At 35.1% G+C, this 27,949-nt stretch overlaps 1 protein-coding gene across 7 annotated transcripts in view; it reads left to right on the top strand.

Moving 5' to 3' along the window:
- The window catches only part of LOC136846046 (zinc finger protein 142-like), a 524,659-nt gene that overhangs the window by 487,141 nt on the left and 9,569 nt on the right, over positions 1-27,949 (top strand). For 2 of the 7 annotated variants that reach the window (XM_067116707.1, XM_067116713.1), the window contains 8 exons: positions 9,775-13,801; positions 16,670-16,807; positions 21,509-21,559; positions 24,831-24,931; positions 26,074-26,206; positions 26,402-26,486; positions 26,668-26,836; positions 27,502-27,610. In XM_067116707.1, coding sequence (XP_066972808.1) covers positions 9,775-13,801; positions 16,670-16,807; positions 21,509-21,559; positions 24,831-24,931; positions 26,074-26,206; positions 26,402-26,486; positions 26,668-26,836; positions 27,502-27,610 — 4,813 coding nt within the window. Of the gene's footprint in view, positions 1-6,737; positions 6,895-9,774; positions 13,802-16,669; positions 16,808-21,508; positions 21,560-24,830; positions 24,932-26,073; positions 26,207-26,401; positions 26,487-26,667; positions 26,837-27,501; positions 27,611-27,949 lie in introns of those variants that run through there. The other 5 variants (XM_067116709.1, XM_067116708.1, XM_067116711.1 and 2 more) reach the window with 4 other exon arrangements.

The following is a 27,949-nucleotide window of genomic DNA, read 5'->3' as shown; positions in this document are numbered from 1 at the left end:
ATAGAAGAGCTCTCGCTCTCTCGCTCTCTCTCTCTCTCTCTCTCTCTCTCTCTCTCTCTCTCTCTCTCTCTCTCTCTCTCTCTCTATATATATATATATATATATATATATATATATATATATATATACATACCTGTATATATATACATATATATATATATATATATATATATATATATATATATATATATATATATATATATATATATATATATATATACATATATATATATATATATATATATATATATATATATATATATATATATATAAAATTATATATATGTATTTATATATATACATATATATATATACTTACATACATACACGTACCACGGCGTGATTAAAATAATGACGTAAAACATCATAAATGAAAAGGTAGATTCGGATTTAACCATTCTGATAATACAATTAGGTCGACGTCCCTGGTCAAAAATACTGCAGTTCAGTGTCACACCTGTTCATGCTCTCTCTCTCTCTCTCTCTCTCTCTCTCTCTCTCTCTCTCTCTCTCTCTCTCTCTCTCTCTCTCATTGATCAAAAATGCTTTTAGATACAGAGATACATCAGCTGATTTCTTTAACAGATTAGAATAAGAAAAAGTTTGGATTAATACTAGAAAAACTGAAGATCTAAAGCCCTCTGTAACTGCAATGGATTTTTTTTTTTTTGTAAATGAAAGCTCACTTTCAGTTCTGAACATTGGATTTTGCAAATTAGGCCTATTGATATGAGCCAGAAGCCATCTGTTATGAGTTTGAACCGTCCGTTACTCACCTCTCTTTATTTTCCTATTTTGTCAAAAAGAAAAAAAAGTGTAAATTTTCGGATGCAAAAGCACAGGAAAGACGTAAGGAGCGGGATTTCACAAAGGTCCTTCGGGAAAGGTGGTGTAGGAGGAGATGAGATGACGATGATAATCGTGATTATTGTTGTTATTACTACTAAACAGATTATCGTGCAGAATGTTTGCATAAAGTTTAGGGATCAAGAAGTCATGGGGACCAGTCAGTTTCCATGGAATTTTGACAGAGAAAAATTTATTATCATTATTGGATATTTGACTGTGGAAACAAAGGATTGACGAGCTCTCACGATGACAGAGTACTTGATAAAATAAAGGTAGGAAGCTGTTTAGATGATGCCTTTGAAGACAGGAGGATGGATCAATAGTAAAAATTTCCTCTTCTTTTCTCGTCCGAGTAGTAGAGAGTTAGGAAAAGACGCACTCCTTGAAATGTGCGTTCAGAGGAAACCGAATGGCTTAGATATTATGGGACTCGGGGCGAAGAAGAAGATGGAGAAGGCTGAAAAAACTCACCAGACCAAACGGGAGAATCTGCTGCGTTAACATTCCTGAGGACAAGCCTCTGAATATCTCTCAAATGGAGGAGATGTTCCAAAACGAGTTCCTAATTCGGAAATGAGTAACAGTTTCGCAATCTTTACTTCTCAAGTCCTCTCCAGTATCTTCCGACCAGGAAATATCAATATGGGCTGTAAGGGAGGAAATTTCACGAGTTTCCAGATGTCATTTTATTTAAGCTTTCTTTTTAATACGCACAGGTCGAAGAGGTATTCATTTCATGGCTCTCTCTTTATCTCATCTACAAATAATTTTATAAAGATGTCCGAATGTGCTCGGCTTTAGCAGTCTGTGAGATCTTTGTGCACATATCACAGATTTTATGTAACTGAAGAACTAAAGAAAAAAATTAGCATACGCTTTGTGACATACCAATGACCCTTCATTTCCGTAAGTAATAAATGGGTAAAGAAAAAATAATCCCTCTGGTCGCTGGCGGGAATGGAATGAATAGAAAAAACAAACAACTTTGAACACCATTTCCTCTTCCGAGAGACTTAAATTTTCTAAAGAACATTAAATAATGAATAACCAAGAGCATATGTGATAGAATGACCAATTGGTTAATTTTTGTAATCAGACATCTAATCACCGTCTAAGCGAACTTAGAGTTGCCATAGACTGAAATCCTTCTATGCTTCAAGTCACAAGAAGAGGAGGATTACCTCGGCTGCCCGTGGTGGGAGCGTCGTATGGCTTCAGGAGTCAGTCGGTACAAGTTTACAAATGCCGAGGAAAGCCCTCCGGCATCGGCCTCTTGTATTTTATGTTGTGAAATATATATATATATATATATATATATATATATATATATATATATATATATATATATATATATATATATATATATATATATGTATGTGTGTGTGTGTGTGTGTGTGTGTGTGTGTGTGTGTGTGTGTGTGTGTGTGTGTACGGACGAGTATCTTGCTGTACAAATGTTCTTGTGGCAGTGTGAATATATGTGGTAATATTTGAGCATCGTTTATATTTGCCACTCCACGGAATCAATGAAACGACAGATGAGTATATGCGTGTTCTCAATAGTATTCCAGTTGCAACCAAGTTTTTCCAGTTGCTCGTTACTACCGTGAATTTAAAAGGAAAGCTTGAAGTGGAAATCTTCTAAGGAAGACTTTTTGCTTGTTAAAAACTGTTTAGACATCTTTACGTCGTTTTCATGATGATGATGTTGGGGAATAGTACAACTGGAAATAGTAAACATTTTATATTGGCAAATGTGACTTCAGATAATTACATTTCTATTATTTATGCAACAAAAATATGACTGACAAAAATTTTACTACTGTACTGGTTTTCTGCGTTACCCCTGGATTGAAAGCTATTTATCCATAACAGTATTTCAGTTACACATTCGACAGTTCTTATCAAGCCAAAAATCCGAAATAAAATTTTGAGTAAAAAAGTTACTGAAAAAAAAGTCCGATTACCTGTTTGACAAGATTATCTCTTTTTTTGTAGCATAAGAAACTAAATTCTCATTAAATCATTCAGATTTTTGCAATGTGTTATCCTCTAATTGTTTATGCACGTAGTGATCTAATCCTGATTGGATGAAACGATCTAATTTCGTGATGAAAAGAACCAATTGGTCATTGTGGAAGATTAGCAAGGTTTTTAGAAAGTGAACGAAACTTGTTTTCGACTGAATTAATCACGTCCTTATTGGATAAAGATGTCTAGCACTAGTCAATACTTCTTTTCCCTTTCACTGCCAACGCCGGTTTATGGTATTAAATCAATCGTTGTGTTGCTAACGCCCCAGTGCATTTATAAGTGAATTTTAAAAGTAATATCCATAAAACAAATTATTCTGAAGACTTTCAAAGCTAAATCTTTGGCTCCCCTTAGCGAACGTTCGAGGGTTCCTAATGAAGAGTAAAAAAAAAAAAAAAAGTTTTCTTTTTAATTACCTCAGTGATGAAATTTTCAGTAGACTGTTTAAAGTATTTACGGGTCTGCTGTCATTAAGAGCTCATTTTATTGTTTTCTTTTCAGTTGAGTTCACTTAAAAATAAGTTTACATAGGCTCGAAGTTCTGCGTGGCACTTCACCATCGGAAGTTAGAAATTTTCTTGCATGTAAAAAGCTTCTGTTCAGGCAGAACGTTCCTGTTTCACTGGGCAGCAGAATTTAAAGCATGGGAGGGAACGCACCTGCAAAAAGCGCCTTGACTCTCGTTGACTACATATTGAAACCATTAGAGCATATCTTAGAAAATGACAGTCTTCTTGTCTCTTTATTATATGAGTTGTAACTTCATTAAAAATATGCTTGGGAGGAAAGAAGACTGTAAGTTTGCATATGGTAAATATTACATTTTACAGCCTGTCATAGTCATCAAGTCAAACAAAGTAAAAGAAAGTAGTTTTTCTTCCACTGTATGTTTGTCATATAATAGTAGACACCACTTCAATGAAGAAGAAGAAGAAGAAGAAGAAGAAGAAGAGGAGGAGGAGGAAAAATGCGGCTTCCGCGGACAGGAATGAAAGATTTCAGTTCTGTTTGCTTTTATTGGTACTGCTGCTCACCAGGTCTTTGTCCTGTACATTTCTTTCACAAAATAACCAAACATCGTTAATGTAGCATCTTTGCGGCTGCGGTATCAAAGAGGATGTAACCTTTATCTTACGACAAATAATACGTTCCTCTATATTTCTTCTCGTTTATGTTGTTGACATGCGATCAGTGTGTCCCAGGGAATGGATTAGTAGTTCACAAGTGACTAATGATGTTAGGTTATGTTCGAGTTAAACCAAAACGAAACAGGTAAGAAGGACAACAGAAGTTCCCAAACCAAAGCCCGTCAAAAGGTTGTTTTTATACAACCACAGACGATTCCCCGATTCCCAGCAGTATAGAACCAGTAGTGTATACAAGTACTTGCCTCTTGCTGAAAATTCAAACATCCTGTCAAGGGAGTTATTTGGTAAGTTTAGCATGAAGGATGGCTGCCTGATTTTATCAGCATTTATAATGCTTACTGAAAAATTTTTAAACCTCATTCATGAACTCTTAAGAAAATATATCTTCAATTGTCTTATCAAAATCATAGAACTGGATGACCTTGAGCTTACAGCAGAATACAAACTAGGGTACAAATTGATGCTGAATATGTCCTGAAGAAATGCCAGTCGATTGCACACAAGGCTTACACGATTGGTAAGATTTGGGCGGAAGCCATTTTACTGACTTGAAATCGCGGGATAGGTGTTGCCTGGATCACCAGACAGAATGGATCTGAAACCAGTAGTCTTCAGATAGAATTAATTTTTTTATTATTATTCCATTTCTACGGGGAATAGAGACGTACATGAATATTGTAAGTGGTTTGTTCCTTTACCTTCACATAATTAACTACAATATGCATCCATACAACTGTAATCTAACGGAAATGAGCTTTATGTTTAAAAATTACCGTTGTCAGCCATGGGGATAATCTCTCTCACCACAGAGTCCCTATTTGATATTACAGAACGCAGGCACATTGGGACTTGCCGTCTCGACCCTCTTTTATACATTCTTTACCATTATTTTTCACTCTATGGGTACGCAAATTTTTCTATATTAAGGTTATTTGAATCTAGCCAAAAGTCTTCCGTGGCTTCCTGTTTTTGCGTTTACTGTCTATGAGTGACTTCATAGAGTCTTACGGTTGATGGCATGAACAAAGATAGTTGCCATCACCATTATCTTGAGTTAAGCTATATTTACCCGCATTTATAGCTTGGGACTCTAAATTCAGTTACCGTTTGAATCCCATTACTTTGTCTATCGCTTCTTGAATTCTAGCCAAAAAAGACTCGTCTGACCAAGAACAAACAAGATTAAGGGAAAGAGCTAAACGCGCGCGAGCGCGTGTTCAAAATTATTTCCTTACGCTTTTTGGAAACGTTTAGCCTTTGGAAGCCATGAGTCCGAATGGAAAATAATTACTGGAAGTTATGTCCAAAAAGATATCAAAATCGAACTATTAGGACAAAAGTGCTTCCAGTAACACGATAGTGATTGGTGAAGAAAAGAAGAACAGTAAGTTTAACAAAAAGGCCCACACTGATGTATCTTCTCACCTCACTGTCGTGCTTCAGAAAAAGAAAATAAAACTGGGTAGAAGATTATAAATAATTTATAGCCGAACATAATTATTTGATAAAGGAAGAGAGAGTAATTCGTGTACTAGAGTCTTTGAATAATTTATATTAGTGGAAGCATTATATATTTGACCAATACAAAGATCATATTATATCTTTTGGAGTCAGCGGTTTCAGAGGCTATCAGCATTAATATGTGCAGAAGCAGCTCTCTAAGCATTTCTTTAACCTGATGAAAGGAACTGCAACGGGCGCAGAGAAAATTCTGCTTTAATAGAAATTCTGGAATGAAAATGAAATCATAACCGGTTGCCTAAGCAGATCAATAAAAGCCCATGTTATCTTTAAAGGAATTTACTCTCCTGTTGAAGGTCTCACGTACAAGTACAAAATAAGTTTCAAGAAACGTTTTAACAATGTGACTGGACTTTTCAAGGAATGCGAAAATATATTTTGTCTAATTTTAGTCACTAAGAAACAGACTGGAAACGGCAGAGCTATTAACGCCCTGATATGTGACTTAATTGGATGCATTTCTTTTCAAGTCCGCCTATCACAACACTTGAAAGAGATTGCAACTTAAATAACTTTTAAAATAAGAAACCAATTGAATTACTCAAAATGACTCATGCATATTTGATGTCAACGCCAGTATTCGTTCAAAGCCAGCACACATCTTTTCTTTACCGCTGACTGAACAAGATTTTAATTTTCGAAGAGGGAGTGACCATGTTTCTTTAAAAGAGAATGCTTGAAAAACATTTGAGTATGGAGAACTGTATAGTAACACTCGAATAGCTGTCGATCTATAAATATTGATTTCGCTTTCCATGCAAGGTATTACAAGGACAAATTGAACATCAAAAGGTACTATTTCAATTCTGCAAGTAAAATGACCCAAAAATCCTACATGAATCAACAAAATCTACAGTGTCTGGAGGATACAACGACACCCAGATGGAAACGCCACCAATAGGGAAATTCTTATCATAGGGAGCTGTGTGTGATGGAGGCCACCGAGAGCAGTGATGAAGAATACCTCCATATGGTGAGCTTTAAATTGCATCCATCAGCCTTTGCTTCATTCAAAATCGTAGAATGCCAGAGTGACCAAAGTTAAAGCCACCGAGAATCTGTATTGGAGACGCATGCTACTAAGCAAACAAGGTCGCTTGAAGGAAGACGTTCTTAGTTAAATGGAGGATGTGGAATGAAACAGAGGGGTGTTAGCCGTGCGGGAGTGGAGGGGGCCATGTATGTTCTTGTGCTGGTTGAGGCAGTCGCCACTAGGGGGCCGAGAAGGCTCATTGCTAGTCTAGACTTCATACAAGTCGCTCCGGCTAGGATTTACCATCAGTTCTGTTGGGAATGTGCGTAAATGGAGTGAAGTGACTACTTGATTCTTCTTGGGAAACGCGTAAGTAACTGCAAGGTTGTTGTATTTGTAATCCTTTCTGTGGAAGTAGTTGGTATAAGTGAAGAAATCAAAGACTTTAATCGTGACGAACCATCAGTGAACCTGAGAGACTACCGAGCCAGCGAAGAAGGCGAGAGCGGCTGTAGTGTCCAAGTATTTTATCGCAGTTTTTAAGTAATTGACACCGTGTACTGCTGGTTTAACTAGTTGACGAAGATACCGATATCATATTGAACTGTCCCAGTGGCTATTACTGGAAAATCATCGTGTCCAAGGGAAAAGGACGGTTTGTTTACGTGGCCAAAGAATATTTGTGCGTCTGGCAATGGGGCATTTCGTGTGGAGGACGGGGGATTGGGGGGGTTGATTGAGAGAATCGGGGGAGTTACAGCTGGTTGTCCCCCCTCCCCGCCCTTGCGAGGGACCGCAACATAAACCCCCCACCCCCCATTTTTTGTTTGAACGGTTTTTTTTTTCACAGCTCCATGTTATTAAATTATTAATAATTTCTAGAGATGATAGAGATTTTTTCTTAAATCGATATCAGTATCAAGTGTACACATAGCTACATGTCTCCATAGTAAAATAAAAGGAAGAGTACATACTCAGTGGATGTTTGCATTGGGGGTAGGGGTGAACGAAGAGGATACAGTAGCAAAGTTGTTCCTACAGGAAGTGAGCGCTTCCTCACCTGCCCAGAAGGGCATCTGTATGTCTGAAATGATGACTTATGCAAGATTATTTAATAACGGGATTCCAGGACTTTTTATGCTAACAATTTGTTTTAAAAAGACTTGTCATCTTTTTATAGGTATGAATTAGGGTTGTTTCTCTTAATTGAATGAAGCTATTGCGTGAGAAAATAGGTTTATATAGCACTTCACGTCAGCCTTGACCTTGATATAGGCCATTGATGAATTCTGTATATGCAGAATCCTAGCAACATCGAATGCAATTCATCATTCATAAATACGGCACTGTAGTTGCCATGGTATATGGTCCTTAGAGTTGGTACCTTACAGCCATGGTATATGGTCCTTAGAGTTGGTACCTTACAGCCATGTACTTATGTTAGTGTGGTCATTGGAACAATTGATTTTTCGTCGTGTGAAGATTGTTCTTAATTACACGCTCTGTATATAAGCACATTTAACTTCAGCCATCTCAGAATTTTTGGTCTGATGCAAAAACAGTTGTTACTATGTTGAATGTTTTTTTTTTATAGAAATTGATAATGTTGATACATTATTTGTGCATTATAATCATTGACAGCTCTTGTCATTCCAGATCATCATTGATTTTAAATAGCATTTAGTGCACTAGTTGTGCTTTATTTTTCAATAAAAAAATTATAAATTAATCTTTGTATCACATGTAGGATATGATTATGATGAGTTATTTTAATTTTCAATAATAATTGTCCTAATTCCTTTTATCGAGAATTGTAGGTATCAGAAAAATTTAATGATAAATGCTAGATAATATTTTTACTGTTATATTTGATTTTTAGTTCTTAGCTTTTATAATAATTCCAGAAAAAAGTGCTGATATTGCTCTACTGATTAGTAATTTAATATATATATATATATATATATATATATATATACCATATATATATATATATGTATATATACTGTAATATATATATATATATATATATATATATATATATATATATATATATATATATATATATATATATATACATATATATATATATATAAAAATGTATATTGGAAAGAACTCATTTTATGACTGCCCCTTCAAAATATTAATGGTTTTATAGGTATTGGTAATTGTCTTAAATGTTTTTAATTTAGGTGTCACACCTTTGTCATTGATGTTTCATAGGTACATTGAATGATTTAGAGTTAACCGGTTTAGAATATATTTTTTTTCTATTCAGTTACTCATGAAAATTTAAGTACTGATTGTTTTATTTCTGAAGTACATATTACTTTTAATATACATGAATTTGCTAAGCCTCTATCAGACGTAAAATATTCAGTGTTTCAAGGGAAAATGTGACAAATTTTTTGATATCCAAATAGCTACTGGTAATTGTTTCTTAAATGTTTTGAATTAGTTTCATGTTTTTGTCATCAGGGTTCCAGATGCTAAGCGATGCAGAATTTATTTTGTATTTCTGTTCAGTTACCCTTGCAAAGTTAAGTAGTTGCTGTGATTCTGTAGCACATAAAACTTTTACTGCACATGAACATGCAAAGCCTTTGTCAGACATAGTATTCAGTGTTTCAAATTGATTGTTTGTGTAAACTTTTTGTCAAGGTGGTTTTTCTTTTGCTGTTATCATCAAATTTTAGTTTTCTGCTAGTAGATTTTTTAATGCCTTGGTTTTTTCAGTGCAGTGAGTTACTTTCAAATAACAAAGCTTTTATTCATTTGAAGTTTATATGTGTTATAAGATCTATTAAGTCCTGTAACTTTATAATTTTAGGTGCATAAGAGCTATAAGATGAATGTAACCATTATTTTGAACACAGAGGTATGCTGAATTAGTGTCAGGACCTAGTATATTTAATATGTTTTTAAGACTGTTGATGCTTACAGTTCAAATTCTAATGCTTTTTAAATCTGCAATTATATGAAAGCTTTAGAAAATTAAACATGCTTTGAAAGGGCAAAGATGTGCCATTTACAGTAGTGGAGATGATGTAATTAGGTGGCTAAATTAATATCATTAGGATGCAGTGCTAGTGTTTAAGAGTGCATTACCCTTAAAACTATTCCTTTTAGTTTTCCAATAATTTGTTAAAATTCAAGGAAGTGCATAAACTTATATCTTTGGTTATTTGAGGGTCATTTATCTATTAATGAAAATAGCTAGAATGTTAAATAATAGTAATTCTTGCCCTTCAGGAGGATGCAGGAAGTTGGCGATGAACCGGATGTTAGCCAGGAAGAACCAACGCTGAACCAAGTAACTGAAAATACCAACAGTCAGGTCAGTGAAAATCAAGAGGAAATTAACATAGAAGGCACAGAGAATACTGATATACAAAATGAGGATATAGAAGAGGAGGCACTTCAAGTTGATCCCTCTAATGAGGACGCTGAAGGTGTAGTAGATGAAGGTGTGGAAGGTGAAGAAGATTTTCAGGTTTCTGATGCTGGAGGAGCTCTCCAGATAGATGATACTGTAATTGGAGAGACTCATGAAGAAAATGAACAGTTGCAACATGATGAGCCCATTGAAACTGAGGAATGTCAGGAAATGAATGAAACTGAAGAAGTATCACAGGAAGAGCCTGTCATTTTTGAACACATGACTGAGGAACACAAAGAATTGGTAATTGATGAAGATCCCCAAGTAAGCCAAGATATTCAAGAAAATGGGGATCATTGCAAAGGTGAGGTGGCTTTATCTATTCAGGAACAGAGTTCTGAAAATGGACCTGATTTGGAATGCGACAACAATGAAGATCAAAATGACATGGAGGGAGATGTCATGAAGGAAGTTAATGAAACTGGGGAAACTGAGGTTTCAAATATTGATGGCACTTCTTCCCAGGATTTGTCGGTTGACCAGCGGGATAATTATAATGTGGTAAATGGAACAGGTAATGAACAAGTGGAAAACTTGGATGTGGAAAATGAAAAAGAAGAACACAATGAAGATGGCAGCCAAAAAAATGAAGAAACTTTAGAGACGAAGGAATTTGGGGATGATCCTGAGGCTGGGGAAGGAGTTGAACATGATCCAGATGGCATGGATGTAGATGGATCTAATCATGTTGAAAGTGTAGGTGATGAAGCTGTAAATGGAGATATAATGGATGATAGTGGGAGCGGTGAAACTCTGAAAATCAGTACTATGCCATCAGAATTTAAATCATTACCCCAATGTCGGTTAAAACGTAACTATTCATGTTTGCATTGTGGTTTCAACACTCAAAACCCACGAGAGCATCTTTACCATCTTAGAGATGAGCATGGTGAGAGGATGAAGGTGTTCGAGTGCCCCCGTTGCATTTATGCTTCCAAAAATCAGCAGAAGTTGATCCGTCATGCTCGGATGGTGCATAAGTTGAAAATCAAAACAAAAGAGAGTAGCACAAGTCCTTATAAGAAGAGATCAAAATCTCCTAGAGCTAAAGTATCACCTTCAAAATCCTCAAGAGGAAGTGTATCCCCAGGGAAGTCATCTAGAAGTTCACCTGGAAAGTCACCCAGGAGCTATGAAGGTACTGACGGCTGGGATGAAGAAGAGGATGAGGATGATTATTTGGATGATGATGAATCCTCTATCAAGGATGGTGAGAAGGGGTCCTTTAGCTGTGTGCAGTGTGATTACACCTGTCGCAGCCGAAAGCTCTTGAACCGTCATGAGACAACTTTTCATCTGAAACGTCGATTCTTTCGGTGTGTGAAGTGCAATTATGTAACGCACCTAAAGGGTCGATACACCAAACATATGAAATACCATCAGTTACCTATTTTGAAATGTGAATATTGTGATTTCAGAACTCCATACAGATGGAATCTAGATCGTCATATGAAGAACCACACTGAAGATTGTGGTGAATATAAGTGTCACTTATGTAATTTTACAGCTCAAATAAAACAAAGCCTCACAGTGCATATTTCAAATCATCACTTGACACCAGAACAAATAAGAGAAAGAGAGATGAAGAGGACAATTGGGATAAGTGACCCAGCTGATTGCACATCCGATGACCAAGAAATGGAAATGATGAGACTTGAACGAGATGAACATCCAGATGCTTTACGTTTACCAGGAATAGATTATCCAGATTCACCCTTTGGCCAAGACAGTCATCATAATGGTAATAGTTTTAGAGTTTCAAATATTGATATGGGTGGAACTGAAGATTCGCAAATTAATGCTGATGACAGCAAAGATGAAGATGGTGAACCTAAGCCAAAGAAACCAAAAATCAAGATAACCTTGAAGAAAATGAAGGAACCCAAGCAACAGAAAGATACATTTTTCCAAGAACTCAATGAAAGGCATAATTTTGAGGAGGATTTCATTCATCCAGATGATGTCGTACATCGCCATGGCAATGTCTACATTAAGACTTTCAAGTGTCGTGTGTGTTCTTACAAGGCTGCTTTTAAAAATGAAGTATCACGACATGAAAAGAAGATTCATAGCATACCTATGCCAAAGTCAGAAACTCATTCTAAGAAAAATAAAAAGTCACCAAAATCATCCAGATCTCCAAAAGAACGGCCTGATACGCTTCAGCAAATTCTTCAGTACCCTCAATCTTTCACCATAAATGAAGATTATGAGCCAAAGATGCGGAGAGAGTCGACAGAACGAGCTAGCCCAGTGGAAAGAAGAGAATTTGATCTAAGAGAAAAAACCAGCACCAAATATCACAATAATAACAATAACAATAATAGTGAGCAAGGGAGTTCAAATTCAAGGTCAGCAGATGATTCCTGTGACTCCCAGGCAGCTAGTTCAAAGGAATCATCACCATCTAAAGATGTGAAGAAGAAAAATTCATCATCATTTTTTGATAAGCTTCAAGAGAAGATATCAACTTCTAATGTGCAGAATCTTGTTTGTCAGTTCTGTGGACACGAATCTAAATGTCTCTCTGAAAGTGTACGTCACCAGAAGCTGCATTTAAGTGCAAAAAATATTTATGCCTCAGCCTCACTTTCTACTAGGTGCCAGTTCTGTCGGCATCGATGCAAAACCACTGATGATTTAGTAAACCACTTGAAGTTATGCCCTGAAGCCCGTAAAAATCAAATCATGGATTCTGGAAAGAGAGTAAGTGGAGGTAGACATGATGAAAATGATGATGATGATGACTCTTATCAAGATGATTATCCAGAGGAAGCTCCTGAGAATGAAGAGTCTATGAATGATGATAGCAAAGATGGTGAAGTTCAAGATGCCTTTGAAGATGATAAGCACCCTATGGAAAATAGAGTTTTTGTCTGGAATAAGTTTAGAAGTCAGGAGAAAGGAGAACAAGAAGTTGATGAAATTAAACATAAAATGGAAGTTGAAGAGGACAGTGATGATGATCGAGATAGTAAGTCTGACATTTTGGACACCCCATCAAAAGAATCTAGCAAAAGTCCTGTAATGATGGACTACCAGTTGGACTATATTGAAAGTCCCACTCCCCAGGGCAATCATTATTATAGTAAAAGGGTGTTCAGATGCCCGCAGTGCAGCTTCTGGGCTACAACTGCTTCTCGTTTTCATGTTCATATTGTTGGGCATTTCAATAAAAAGCCATATAACTGTTCAGAATGTGGTTATAAATCTAACTGGCGCTGGGATATCACAAAGCACATCAAGTTGAAGACAACAAGAGACAATAGTCATCAGAAAGCTGATGTTGTTATTACAGATGCTACTGGTGAGAAAAATTATGAAAAATATGATCGCTACTTAACTGTCATTCAGCTTGATGAAACCAATGCTCACCGAACAGAAGGTGGCATACCAAATCGCAAGGGACGTCCTAAACGTACTCCAGAAAAGGATGAAGAACCTGAATCTGACACTCCAACCACCTCACCAGTTCGCAAGCCTCCAATGGTTACTATTCCTGTCATGCCACGTTTTCAGGCAATGCCACGTCTGACACGCGCACCTGCCCCAACAACAACTCGGCCAGGCCCAATGCCATTTGGACCTATTTTGCCTGGACCTCAGATGATGGTTCAGCTTGCTGGAAGTGGGTCTGCTAACACGTCTAATAATGCAGCAAGGCCACCTCCTCCGTTGAGTCTTCGAGGGTCAAATCCCACCAAAACGCCAACAACAACAACAACAACAACAACAACAACAGCTACCTCCTTAAGTTCAAGTGGCAAAGTGAACAGTGTGGAGGAGAGTGCAACTAGTACTCCAGCTACCACTGCTCAGTACCAGATCATTACTCCACAGGTAAGGCAGATATGATGCATGTTTATTGGTAGATATACTGTTGACATACCATTTATGATGAAATCTGTATCAATTGTTGTACCAGCTTCATAAATAATGAACTAACAGTGAAATTAAGGAAGACAGTAGTAGTAGTTGTTTGGCTGTATTACACTGCAGTTTCTTAGCAGATGTTTTGGTAAACAGGTTTTGTAACCACATCAGAAAGTCAGCCACTGTTAACCGTCTTGCTGGTTTTTCCGAACTGTACTCTGCATGTCATTTATAACTTGGATTTTTTCTTTTTATGTCACTGGCACCTTAGACAGAAACAAAGGCTATGACGGGTGAAAGGCTGAAGAATACGTAACTGGAATGTTTAAGAATGTTGCAGTGGTTATGATGAGAAATTGGGAGAGTTCATTTATTCATTTAAAAGGTGATCTTACTAGCACCAGTGCATTAACAGTAATCAAGAACTGTTACTCTTATTTTATTATGAATTATTAAAAGCTGTTACGGATGGTCTCATTTTGAATGATGGCTTGTGACGGTTAACAAAGGTTAACTTTACTTGGAGCAGTGCTGCCATGCTGGCTATATCTTGGATTGCATCACAAAGGAATAGAGATAGCAGGTTTTTTGTGAGCTTACTGATGCTTTAGGGACTCCTGTTGGTGTTGTGCTGTTTACCTGCCGTTCCTTATCGCATCCTTGCTTTCCGTACCCATTAATTGCCAAAAGAAAAAAAATAGTACCTTACAGGTTATCATTAGGTGAAGGCTTCACTGCATTTTTTTAATCATAAATGCTTAGCTTTCAGTGTGCTTCACTGTTGTAGGAAAATGTAATTTATAATTCAGGTTTTAACTGTACTATGTATTTGGATAGCTTCACTCTGTTTTTTTACGCATGTATGGTAATTTTTCATTGTTTAGTCATTTTTATCCTTTGTGGCACATTTATACACTGTAGTTTGTCAGAAAAGTTGACTTACATGTTTTAAGTGATAACCTCAGTTGTGTAGCTTTCCCTTTTCACCAGATACAAATTGTTTATTAGTGAGTTTTGATTGAATCTCGACGTACTTTTATTTTGATTATGATACAAATATTATTTTGTAAGTGCAAGAAAAACTGACGTAGCTTAGCTGAGTGTTGCAGACTCTGGTCAACATGGCTTTTGCAAAGAAGTATATGTCGTAAGACAGAATCTGATCAGTGATATCTGTAATCAAGGTGATTTTACCCACATTTCCCTTCATGACAACTATTGGTATTTGAAATTTACTAGTTTGGAGGCAATTTATCTTCTTTTAACTTGTATTGAATATACCTTAGGGCTGTAAAGTCCTAAACACTTGCTAATTCTTTTTAGAGTTATGCAAGTGTTGATTTGTAAAGTATCTAAATGATTTAGTTTTTTATAGGAGGGTTTTTCATTTACTTAGATTCAGTGAAACATTTGTTACGTCTGCCTGTCAGTTTAGATATATACTCAATACTTGCTTGTTATGGTTTTTTTGCTGTCAAATGAATGACAGTCAACTCCCTTAAAACAATTATAGAGTCGTGCCCATTTTTGATGAATTACTGGTGTTGTTAGCCCCATTAATAATAGAAATTTAAGTACCCGATTTTTCTGGCATCAACCACGGGTGATACTTTAGCACTATGGTAGTGTTTTCACTCAGATTCTGACGTAGACAGTGGTCTTTCTTTGGATTTAGAGACTCATCCCTGATATGCTGCATAGAGTTGGTTCAAGTATGTTACTAGTGCTTTTTTTTTTTTCTATTACTGTATATACTGTTGAGGAAATCCATTGTCAGTCACAGTTTTTTTAGAACTGTATATTTCATTGCTTAGCTTCATGTGTGCATGTTGGTTTCATGTTTACATTCACTCCCATGAAGCTTTTACGTAAGGTTCATGATTCAGGTGCTTACTACTTTAATGCTTCATTATCCTTACACTCTAGTTAATCACCTGAATTTTATTCCAAAGGAAATCCTGCCTCATATTAATGCAGTTGTATTTGGCCATGTATTTTGTTGCTCTGTTACTGTTTTATGTTAATTGCTGCTTACTATGGATATTTCTGTAATTTGTCTCCAGACTTGGGTTTGAGCCATTTATGTACCCTATTCCAGAGTCTAGTAGGTTCAGATTTTTGCTAATCAGTAAGAGGATCCATCATGGGACATGAACTTGAGGCCTTACTGGCATTTAGAACACACTGCAATTTGGTATTTTGATTGCTATTGTAATTATGAATAAACCGTGCTAAATATTTAGATGTACCTTTGCAAAATTGGACTGCAGCCATGAGTGTTTTCCCATTTTTTCTTCTTTTATTTGGACAAGGGGTACATGGCATATTCTAAATTATATATTAGCTATTAGCCAGTTTGGTTTTTAAAATTTTGTAGCTACAACAAAAGCAGGCATACAGTAAAAAGCTGCTTTATTGCTAAACATTTTACATGGTTATGGTTTTAGAGTTTTGGTATACAGTAATTTGTTATGCTTATGTGTTGATAATTCTAGATCTTGTGTGTAGATGTATAGTCCTCTTTTGGTAATGAATTGCTGGATGCATAATTAACTTGTTGCTGTGTAGGATTGTTTTGTCAATAAGCTCCGTGGTGTTTTAATACTTGCTAAGTTTTATGCTTAGTTTACTTTTGTAATGAGCTGGTTAGTGACCTCTCAAGGTTTAGAGTATAGCCCAAGAGACATGCTTATATCAGTTCAGTTTCTTAATGTGTCTGCGTGTTTTTCTGTGATGAGTGCAAGTGCTCTAGTAAACTTTGTGTCTATGCATAACTCGTTGAGTACAGTGCAAGTACTGGTTTTCAAAAGTTCCAATGTTAGTGTGGTGTTGCAGGGGGCAGTCAATACCAGCCTGGAGACACTACAGCTACTTGCTTCAGGGTCTACCAACTTATCTAGGCTTAAGAAGCTCCAGAAAGATTGTGTTGTGAGGGCGCAAGAAAAGGAGAGTCAGAACCCGAATTCCCATCAGGTGAGACAGGATGATAATAAGGGAGGTCATCAGGAGCTGTGACTTGGACAAATTTAAAGCCTGTTTAGTATTTCCTCCTTTGGTTTAGGGCCTATAATGTGTTTTGATGAATTAGGGAAGTGGATTGCTCCCTTATGTTTATGTTATTTTTGTGATTAATTTTATATGCATGGCATAGGGCCTCCATAGAGCCTACTCTTTTTTTTTCTCTCTCTCTCCAGATTCACATACACAGTAGTTTTAGAGCACATGATTGAGCATGGCACTGCTTGACATTTTTAGGAATTTTGTTATTTTTAGATATGCTTCTACTTAATGACCAAATGCATTTAAACTACTTTTGCATTATTTTTTACCATGACTTTTCTTTTATGTTGAACAAACTAGCAGAAGTCATTGAAGTATTTAGATGACATTTCTCTCATTTTTAGAGAATTTAAATTGAAAGAATGATGGCATGATTATCTAATTTTTTTAAAAGATTTTCCCACCCCACAAGTAATTATTTATATCGTTGTATATGGCAATTGCTCATCGGTATAATTTACCAGTGGTCATTCCATCATAGATATTTTTGAAGTGTTTATAGTTGTCATACTATTAATATGGAATTTAGTTCTACCGAGTGTTTGTGTGACTGAAGGTGAGTCTTTAAGGGAAGCAGAATATAGACCACTGGTTGTGTCATCATTATTAAAAGGAATTGTGTAGTTGTTGCATTCATTTTGATATTTTGGAAAAGGTGTGAAGGCCTCTGTAGAAGTACAGTATGTGATAACTAGGATTCAAGAAAGATGTAAGGAATTGTTTCCTTCTCTTTTGTGTGAAAGAACGTGAGGTAGTTAGAAAATTTAATTCATAGGATTAGCTACTTGATATGTCATCATCCTGTACTATGATGTAGAATTTCTTAGTCAGTAACAACTGTGTTTATTGCTGAGAACTTTAAACATGCACCATTACATCAGCTGTGGCACTGTTCTTTCATATATTATACTTAGGGAGGTGGCCTTGAGGATTCAATTGTTTAGTGTTTTATGGCTTATAGTAGAAGTGAACAGTGTCCATTTACATTAGTCTGTATGCAGGGAAGTAATTCGAAATGTAAAGAAGAGGAGTTTACAGGTCGAGATCACATGCATTTTAATTATTATTATTATTGCCAGTAGTAGTACATTAAGAAGTTTAATTAGACTACAAAATACTGTAGGTTTTCTTGTGTAGTTTTGTTTAGTAAATTTAGATTAAGTGGATCATTGTTATTGTTTTGATTGTGTAATGAATTTGGTTTTTGATTTCACTGTTTAGAGAAGAAAAGGAGAGCTTTATGTCTGATCTTTTTTATGAGTTTATCAAGAAGAAAACTGTCAGGTTAGCCATATAAAAGTTAATAATGTTAGGTCACTTCTCAGGTTAAATTGTTTGATGAAAATGACCTAGTGTTTGATTATGATAACTCGGGGCAGAAACAACTTTATGAAAATAGCTTTCAGAGAAGGACAGAATAGCCACATTTTTACATTTGTTGCTTAAGTAATAACTACTATATACCCAGATTGTTTAAAGGACAAGTTGTCTTATAAGGTGTTTCAGTTATGTTGTCATAAGATAAACTACTGCATAGTTTATTACTTCATGTGTAATTGTATAGCTCTCATGAGATTTAGAATGAAAGTTGGAGGTAAACATGATTTGTATCATCCATGTTTAAATTAGGATAAGGAATGTGGAGGGAAATGAATGAAGTATCTGTAATTTGTAAGAGTGTATTTCTAATAAGTGCTGATGAAATAAAAGATCTGAGTACAATAATTGTCAGTTGGGTCAACATTAAGGTGATTAGAGTATACTGTATTGAGGTCGAGTATCATAGTTATCATCATTGGATAGAGTTCTAGCAGTTTCACTTCATTCCTTAAAAACTGTATTTAAAAATGGATCGGAGTGATTTATAAAGCAGAAAACCAAAGCATATAAGATCATATTAGTAATCAGGGAAACTTAATTTTTTTTTATAAGAACACCTTTTTATAATCATGCATTTTTTATATTGGTAAGAAAGGCTTATTTATAATTAGGGACCTTACTGATATGTAAGGTTTGAAGTATTCAGGCATAGGCTACTAGTTTTTGAATGACAATTAGTTTTACTTAAAATATAAAAATAGTGGTTTGAAAAATCCATTGTTTGATTTTGATCAAGATTTGCTGAACTGGCTTTTATACACTTAGAGTAAAAAATGTGTTTATTTAAAAAGTAAATACTAGATTTAAATTGATTTTGTTATTGTGCACAGTGTGGTATTAGAGAAGGTGCTTGTCTTTCTTTAGACGTTAAATATTTTGCAACCCAAGTTTTAAACCGATTTAATTCTTTGTGTTAGAAAACAAATGAATAAATGAACTCAACCCTTGTAATTGTCACGCTTGTGTTACATGGCACAGGGGCTTAAAGTTTAAGGCAGCCTTGTTCCTTGATTAGTTTTACATTATGCTGTATTGGCATGTCTCAGAGTTTGTCTTGAATAGGAATTCCTTATTGTATTCAATAAGTAGCAAGTAAACACTTCCATGATTATCAAACAGTTGTTTGATGGGAAAAATACTTAGGGAACCATATTGAGATAAAAGGAAATGATCCATATGTACTCATAATTGTCAAAAAATTGCTTTAGGCTGTGTGAGTAAGCAGAAGTGTACATGTGGGCTGGCTTTTCTTTATATTCATGACAGTTTTAAAAATTTCATGTTGTAAATAATTGTACCTGGTAGCTGTGTGTTGGAATGTGTTTCAGCTTGTCAGTCTTCTGATGAAATGTTAAAAATGTTACAATCTCGTAGTTTAAGCAAGTCATGTTATAATTCATACTATTTTCCTCTTTTTTTTTTTTCATCGATATAAGATGAGCTGCATTTGCATCAGTATAGTATTTGATTTGCAGTGGTTATAGATATTTTTAGCTTCTGGTAGACATCTTTGTAAATATACTTTTTAAGTGTGTTGATGCAAAATGGCCAAAGATCCCAATGTGGAAAAACTGTTTAACAAGAAATTGAAAAAGTAAATATGTTTGCCCAGTGCTGCTTAAAAGAGAAGATACCTTATGCTGTAATAATAATTTTTGGAACTGAAACACTTGAAATTGTAAAAAAAGCATAATAGCTGAAGTTAATTCTTGTTTTGCCTCAAATGTTTTTGTAATGATGGTACAGTATATCTTCCACTATAAAGATGATTTGCAACATACTTTCATCATTGTAACCTTGAAAAAAGGTCCACATGAGAAATAATGCAGCTCAGAACATCACCATTAATGGTCTTTTAAGTGACCCTCCATGAGAGGTTGATAGACCTGGCAGCTTAATGCCCCTGTTGAGTCCCTGTCAGAAGGAACAGGAGGAAGGGAAAACATATTGGACCCCAGCATCATTTCAACTCATGATTCAGTGACATACTTAGTTGTTTGAGAAATCAGCTATATTGTGACATCAGAACGAATCACTATGATGAATATACCCCTTATTCCTAATTATTAATTAGTACTGTAGTTCAAGTATCTTCTGATGTTTTATCATTACACATAATGTTTAAAAGAGAGCATTCTCTCTCTCTCTCTCTCTCTCTCTCTCTCTCTCTCTCTCTCTCTCTCTCTCTCTCTCTCTCTCTCTCTCTCTCTCTCTCTCTCTCTCTCTCTCTCTCTCTCTCTCTCTCATTGTAGTGATGGAGGCCTTGGGCATTCCAGTTAATTATACATGGACAATTAAATACAGTACATGATGTAGTTTCTCCCCTGAATGAACTGTTTATCTGGTATTAAAGGTTCATTCATCTTGAGCTCCAGGTTTTAATTTTGAGCTGTCATCCAAACATAATAGAAACAAAAGCCTCAAGTGTAGTCTTGAAGGTTTAGGTGAAGCTTTAATTATATGTTGGGTAGTCTTAAAAATCTGTGTACTTGAGAGTTCAAGTGAGTTGTGTTTAATTGGTATGTAGTATAAGAAACGTACACTGATCATTTGTAAACCTTATAAGGATAATGTTTTAAGATATTTTTTGAGCAAGTATAACCCGCTCACAAAATATACAAAATTTAATAGGGATAAATATAAAATTTTTTATTAGAGATACAAATTTATATGCTGGATGATGGCTAGTTACTCTGAATTTATATACTGTATGTGTATTGTATTTTTCTTTGCAGGTGTGAACTTAATCTTTCACAGTAGATACACTATTCTTTTGGAGTAATAAGTACTTACTTTCATTGCTGCTCAACATTTTATAATAGTTTAAAATGCTTTTATTGATTTTTTTTTACTTTAATTGCTTTTCATGTTCATTTTTTCACAAATAACAGTGCAAAGTACTGTAGTAATATTTCATTTTAGGATTTGGTGGTGTTGTGTCATTTCAGATTTATGAGCTGAAGTGTTTTTTTTTTTTTTATTAATTGTTCAACACAGCATGGCTACTAACTTTTACTTACTTAGTGTAAATTTCAAAAATAAGTGTGTCAAAGTCAGCTTTACTAAGGCATGGCAGTGATTCCCTGTGATTGTAGTTTTAGCAGGAAATGAGATTTATTGCAACATTTTTCCATCCTGTTGTATGGATCAGTAAGTTCCACAGTCACAGGGGACAGCTTGCAGGGATATATTTTGCAGCAGATTGAAAAATTGTTCCTTTTGGCATAACTTCAGATGAGATTGTTAGCGTGGCTGAGCTTGCTGGCAGAAGGGGCCCAGCATAAGGTAACACTTCAGGCTTACTTTAATTTTGTTTGTTCAGTAAGGGCCTGGGATTCAGCAGGATCCTAAAGTTACACTTTGATTGATTTGCTTGAACACTGCTTTTTTGCTTATATTATTTGACTGTGATTGTCCTTTATTGGTTATATTCTGTTTTGGAAAAATGTGGGGTTATCAGCTGTGGTTGCTTATCAGATGTTATTTTAGTCTGATTTTTACATTATACTCAAATTGATGAGCAGTTTGAAGTAGAGCACAGTAAAGTGCATGGGCCTGCCATTAGTATTTTTATATTTTTCTAGCTGCTTCAGTTACTAATGGTATTTAGAATTTTCATGGACACACTTGTATATTTTGGCTGGTTATCTACCTAAAGTAAATGTTATTAAATCCTGGATCATTATATTTAAAGCTTTTTGTTTTAAAGTTTAAGTATATGTGGGTGCACAATATTGTAAGTGTACATGCCATGGAAGGAAGAATAATTTGGCAAGGTATATTCAGTTGCTGTTATGCCATGCAACTAAGTTACTGTTGATTCAACAAAAAATTTTTATTTTTTATTTTGATTTATATCAGGTTGTACACTTACGAATACTGTACTAGATAGGCTTACCAGAGTATCCTGTTCATCTTTTGTTTTCATTATGTAAATTTCCTTCCTAAATGTATTACCATTACAGTATAAGTGTGTGTGATTGCATGTGGGAATATTACCTTCTCACTGTAAGTGTGGGTTATCTTTATACTTAGAATAGAGAGAATGGCAATTATGTTGATGTGTTATACATATAAATAATTTTTGCAAAGTTTGCAGAAACACTTGTTGAAACTAAGGGAATGTTAGCCTAAATTTTGCAGTAACTTTTCTGAAAATTTGGACAGAGATGTTGACATTTCATGGTAGATATTAGATTACTAATAATGAAATTATATATAGGTTTTAAATGAGTTGTAGAAGAATTCATCAAAGGCTTTTTCAACTAGAATTGATGATATCTTCTGAATGATTCAGTTCAGGGAACTGATGGATGAAGAAAACAATTCAAACTAGGGGAGGGAAGTATATTACTAGAAAGGTGTAAAGATGGCTTTACTTTGAATAATAAAACTGGTGAGCCAGTTTCCTGGGTGGAAGGCATTTATATATTAAATTTTTATTTGATGGAATTTACTTTAACTTCAGTTTCTGAGATCAGAAAGCTTACAAGAGATAAGCTAATTGATTCTCAGGTAAGGCAGGTGAAGTATAGCATTCCAGTATGAGTAGCTGAATGCATAACTCACTTTTGTTACCATGGGGGGACACCCAGTTTTTTCATATTTTTGGACTGAAATGTTCAGTCTTCTATCATGTGATGCTCAGAAATCTGATGTAAAAAATTTCATGATTTTTGCAAGGATTTCCTTACATTATATCACATATGGCATGTCCTGTGTAATTTATCACATAATTTTTAACCTTATGCAATTTTGTAAGGTTTAGGCAATCTCAAGAAGCTGGTCTTAATCCTCTACTTTTAGGGGGGTTGTAAGATGCTTTTTTTTTTATCTACACTATTGTCTGAAGTAACCTAAACCTTACCCTTTGCTATCTTAAATTCCTTAACTTTGCGAGTACCGTATGCATTTTTATTTATTTATTTATTTATTTAAGAGATGGCTAAAGCAGTTCCTGAGTTTGAAATGACCATGACTTTTCACCAAAGGTCAGGTCATAAAGATGTTCTAGGATTCAGTCAGTGCTCTATTTCTTCCTCTTGTCTGAGGTCTCTTATCTGAGTAGTAAACTGTTTCTTGTTGCCAGAAAAATACAGTTTGCTGTCATGATGAAAGTAGCTTGGAAGGCCATCCCTAATCCAAGTGGAAAATTTCTAATGCCCTTTGGCAGAACAGCGGAGAGAGTTGTTATTTTTTTTCCCATTGCTGGAGATCTGATGACTATGAATTATTTTCATTTTGGTATGAATTTGTTTGTGACAAACCATTCATCCACTGCAGTTTAATGATGTTAAATCTTAAGGTATTCAAGGGTTGAGCCTTATTTAACTTGATATGTGTGTGTAAGTGATTTTGATCAGGTTTTGTAATGTGCATTGATTTGCTTGGTCTGGTCCTCTTGGCTGTCCATTCTCTTTTGTATATTAGTGATGCATACATCTGAAAGTTAGAGCACTAGCATTTTGAGTAATTTTTTTTTATGAAAAAATGGAGGGAATGGATTAGATATGTAGTTCATTTCCTCAGTAACAGGGTATTTTATGTGTATTTTATAGTTCTTTCATCCAGAAATAGGGGCTGGATATGCATGGTAGAAGAACAGTTGTTAGGATGAAGTTATAGAATATTTTACTCTGAAGTTTCCTTGAAACTTGTTTTTCTCTGTTTAAAGCCTTCTACACAAGTGTTTTTCACAGTATTTTCAAAGAACTTTTTTGTGCAGGGATTGTGTTTAAGATGATAATTTATAACCTGTTTTCATTTGCTATATCCTTTTCAGTTTTTGGAAGTTATTACAAGCCTTAGATTTTCTGTATACAGTACTCTGCTGTATACTCTACTGCTTGATTTTGATTGCTTGCATGCCCGCTTTTAGTACAGTGCAAAATTCCATATCACTGACCTTCTGTGCTCTTTATTGTGAACTATAGTAAGCGAGTAGAATTAAGTAGTGTGAATATTGTTATATTACATGCATAGCAGTATTTTCATATTCTTTTTTGTGTGATTTGTGAATCTGTGCCTCTTATTTGACATAGTTATCAAGAATATATTTTTAAGTTGTTTATGCATTATTGTAGCTATTGTAAAGAAAATTGATTACGTTGGATTCTTTAAAGTTATGAATTTGAGTTTTACCTGTTGATATTTTGTTGATTTTTGTAAGCAATGCTTTTTTTGGTGCCACACCTTAGATGTTTTGCACATTATCTATGCTTTGACATTTAGCACATTTTTGTACTGTGGGGAATGCAGTACATAGCTATTATTTATAAGATGCCACATCTAAGATATATATTTCGTTGGGTTATGGAATATGTTTGTTGTGTCTGATAGTTTGTAAGATTTATTTGGAAAATCATACAGAAATTTTTTTGTAATTTTCAAGTTCTTGTTAATGTAAGTATTTAATGGTAGTCATATTTATACTTGGTAAAATGCAGTTTAGAATATCCTTGACTTGAGTCCTGCTTTAATCAAATGAAGATTTCTCGTGTTATTGAAATGTGTCTTGGGGAGTCTTCTGATCATTAATGCAATGGATTCTTTACAGGTATCTGTTTCTTCTACTGGTGAAGATGGACGGGAAGTTGCTAAGATGGTATTGGATCATGAAGGCAACCCGGAATGGAAGTGCAACACTTGTGACTTCAGGTAACGTGTGATAAAGTGGAACTAAGAGCCAATATGATTCGCACACTCATTGCATAAGATACAACCTTAGTTTTATATTTTTCACCCTTATGTTGTAATTGTTTTCCAAGTATAACAGTCAGTGATCTCTAGGCTGTATTCAGAATATAGTCTTATGATGCATAGTAAGCTTATTTCAATTTTTTTTTTTTTTTTTTTTAATTTGCACAATGGTAATTAAAGTTACAAAGTTCTTATAATAAAAAAAGGGCAAAAATGCAGGACTTTCGGAAGGACACAAATGTAACTACAGTTTAATAGACACTAAAAAATGAAATAAAATCTCATGAAGAAGCTGCAGAAATGTTTAAATAGTGGGAGAGTGAAATGGAAATGACTGAAAATCAGTGTAAGCAAAATGCAAGGTAGAGGAGCAAAATGTACAGTTGGGAAAGTTGCCATTGGTTGCTTAGGGAAAGGTTAGTGGGAAAACTTTGTACTGTGTACCAGACATAACAGAAGGTATTGCTAGATATATGTGGAACAAGAGAGGTAGATGCATGAAGTGTATAAGATAAGCATCTGGATTATGTGAGGGAAGTGGAGAATCATGTAATGATAGAAAGGCAGGTTTTCAGATAGGAGAACATAATTGTTACCTTGGGAACTCAGGTTTTGAAGTTGGGATTGAGAAGACATTAAGAAAAACAGTAGCTGCAGCCTGGGTGAAATGAAGTGAGGTAGATAGGCTACTGGTAAATAAAAGTATTCCATAGGTAGGGAAAGCTGAGGCTTGTGTGCATATGGTCTGATTTTGAAAAGGTATGTCTAATGAATTAGAGTCATGGCCAGATTTCGATGGGAAGAAAAAGAGATGAGTAACAGTTATTCAGAAAAGAAGTAGAGGTGGAAGTAGCACTGTGAAGATTATAAGGGCCAGGAAATCACGGGAAATTGCGATAGATGAAGACCTGGGAAAACCATTTCATATCTAACCCTATGATAGGTAAAGGAACAAAAGTGAGGTAATCTCTAGAACTTACACCACAAAAAACTGAATGTTAGATTTATCATAAGAAATTTGTGACTGAAGTTTCAGTGTTTATTTATGCTTTTCATACCATTATTTGTGAAGTGATCCTGGAAGTTTACTTCTTTCATAGGGACAGTGAACGAGAAACAGTTGTGCAGCATGTAAGGCTAGCTCATGCACGTGGTGGACCTGTTTCATTACTTCATGCTGTCCACCGGTGTGATGTGTGTGGATATGCAGCGGGCACCAAGAGAGCTGTGCAGGTAAATGATTAAATGTGCTGTTTGAATAATAATTTGTTTGCTTCTCTATGTTAGTGAGAAGGGTTATCTTTCACACTACCTTTTTTATAATATTAAGTTGTAATACTGTAGGATTAAGGCAAAATTTATGTAACTGGAAATATAACCTGTGAAGAGTTGAAGAGTAGTGTTATTTAACAGCTTTTGTTTTTTCAGTTGCACATTGACAGCAGCCACAGTGGTCAGGGTGGTATTACCAGTCGCTGTGAAGGGCAGACACCTAACCCTAAAGATTCTTCAGGTAAGAATTATATTTGTAAGATTCTAGTGGGAAAGCCATAAAAACTGGCAAAATTATGATTATATGTGTGGTCATTGGTCATTTTAGCTGTAATATTGGTACTGTAATTATAATCAAGTGTGTTTTCCTGCTTATGGGTTCTGCTTTCATTGAAGCGTTGCATGTTCTTTGATTATTTCAGGTGACGGTGAACATGATCATCATGAGAGTCCAAGGATGATGAAATGTCGTATCTGCCCTTTTTCTTGTAAGAAGAGAAGTGAGATGAGAGCACACATTGTATATCACACTTCTCGTCCAGATTGCATATTCAAGTGCATGTTTTGCCCTTATTACGTTCCAACAAAATTGTAAGTATTTAGCACACAAACGATAGATTTTCAGGTTTGGATAGAGGATATATTAGTGATTCAGCTAGTGTAGAGACTTGTTTGAAAGTAATACTGTCATATGTAGTAACTGAAATTATTGTTTTGTATCCTATTTGAAACCATACAGAATATGAATGTTATTAATGACAAAATTTGCCTTCAGTGTAGAAGTGTTTCTCACTGTTATTTATGTTGCACAAAACTAGCCTTACTGGTCTCAGTAGTTTATCTTTGTGGTAAAGGTCATCATTTTTGCATTTGTATTCTTTGGTCCTTTCTTTTATAAGAAGAAAATAATCCTTTTCTTTATTTGAAGAAAATAAGAACAGTTGAGCTTACACCAGACATATATTATGTAGTATCTATCTTGATCAATTAATAAACTGTTAGTTTATTTTGATACCAGTTGCCCACTAAAGTCTGTGCATCTACACTATTATTTCAGTTTTGCTTGCTAGTAAAGCTACCCTGAGTGCTACTAGTCTTTGGTATGCATTTCTATTGATAGCTTCCATCTGGTAGGAAATGACAGGAAATTTTAGTTCCTTTTTTTTTTTTTTTTTTTTTTTTTTTTTTTTTTTTTTTTTTTTGCATGAAATTCGACTAGCACACCAGCCTTTTATGCTAATTGTATATCATTTCAGAGAACTATTTGAGCATCTAAGCCTACATGGAATGGAAGTTCCAGCGTCAGTACTAGAAGCTGTTAGCAGGAACAATGGAAGTAGTACTGTTTCACAGGCACCTAATCAGGTAAGACCGGTAAAGTTGTTATTGTGTTGTTACGTAAATATGTTCATCAGGGCATAACTAGATTAGTTGCCCAGCACTGAGAGGTAAGCTGGAATGGAACTCAATATCATATATGCTTTAGTGCTTTTATATTTAAGGATTACATGTTTTATTGCTATTGTAAAATTGATATTACAGTTGTAGTCTGATGAAACAATTTTTACTACCACAGATTATTTGTTCAGAAACCTTTTATTCAGAGAACATTGGTAGAAATAGAAAGAAAACGAAAATTATGCTACAGTACTAAAGAAATAATGTGTGGCTGTGCAGGTGCCCTTTATGAGGATATTGGGCAGT

The sequence above is a fragment of the Macrobrachium rosenbergii genome, chromosome 14 (assembly GCF_040412425.1).
Source record: "Macrobrachium rosenbergii isolate ZJJX-2024 chromosome 14, ASM4041242v1, whole genome shotgun sequence".
In the NCBI taxonomy this organism is placed as follows: Eukaryota; Metazoa; Arthropoda; class Malacostraca; order Decapoda; family Palaemonidae; genus Macrobrachium; species Macrobrachium rosenbergii.
The sequence above is the reverse complement of the archived record's forward strand: the minus strand, read 5'-3'. Positions and strand labels throughout refer to the sequence as shown.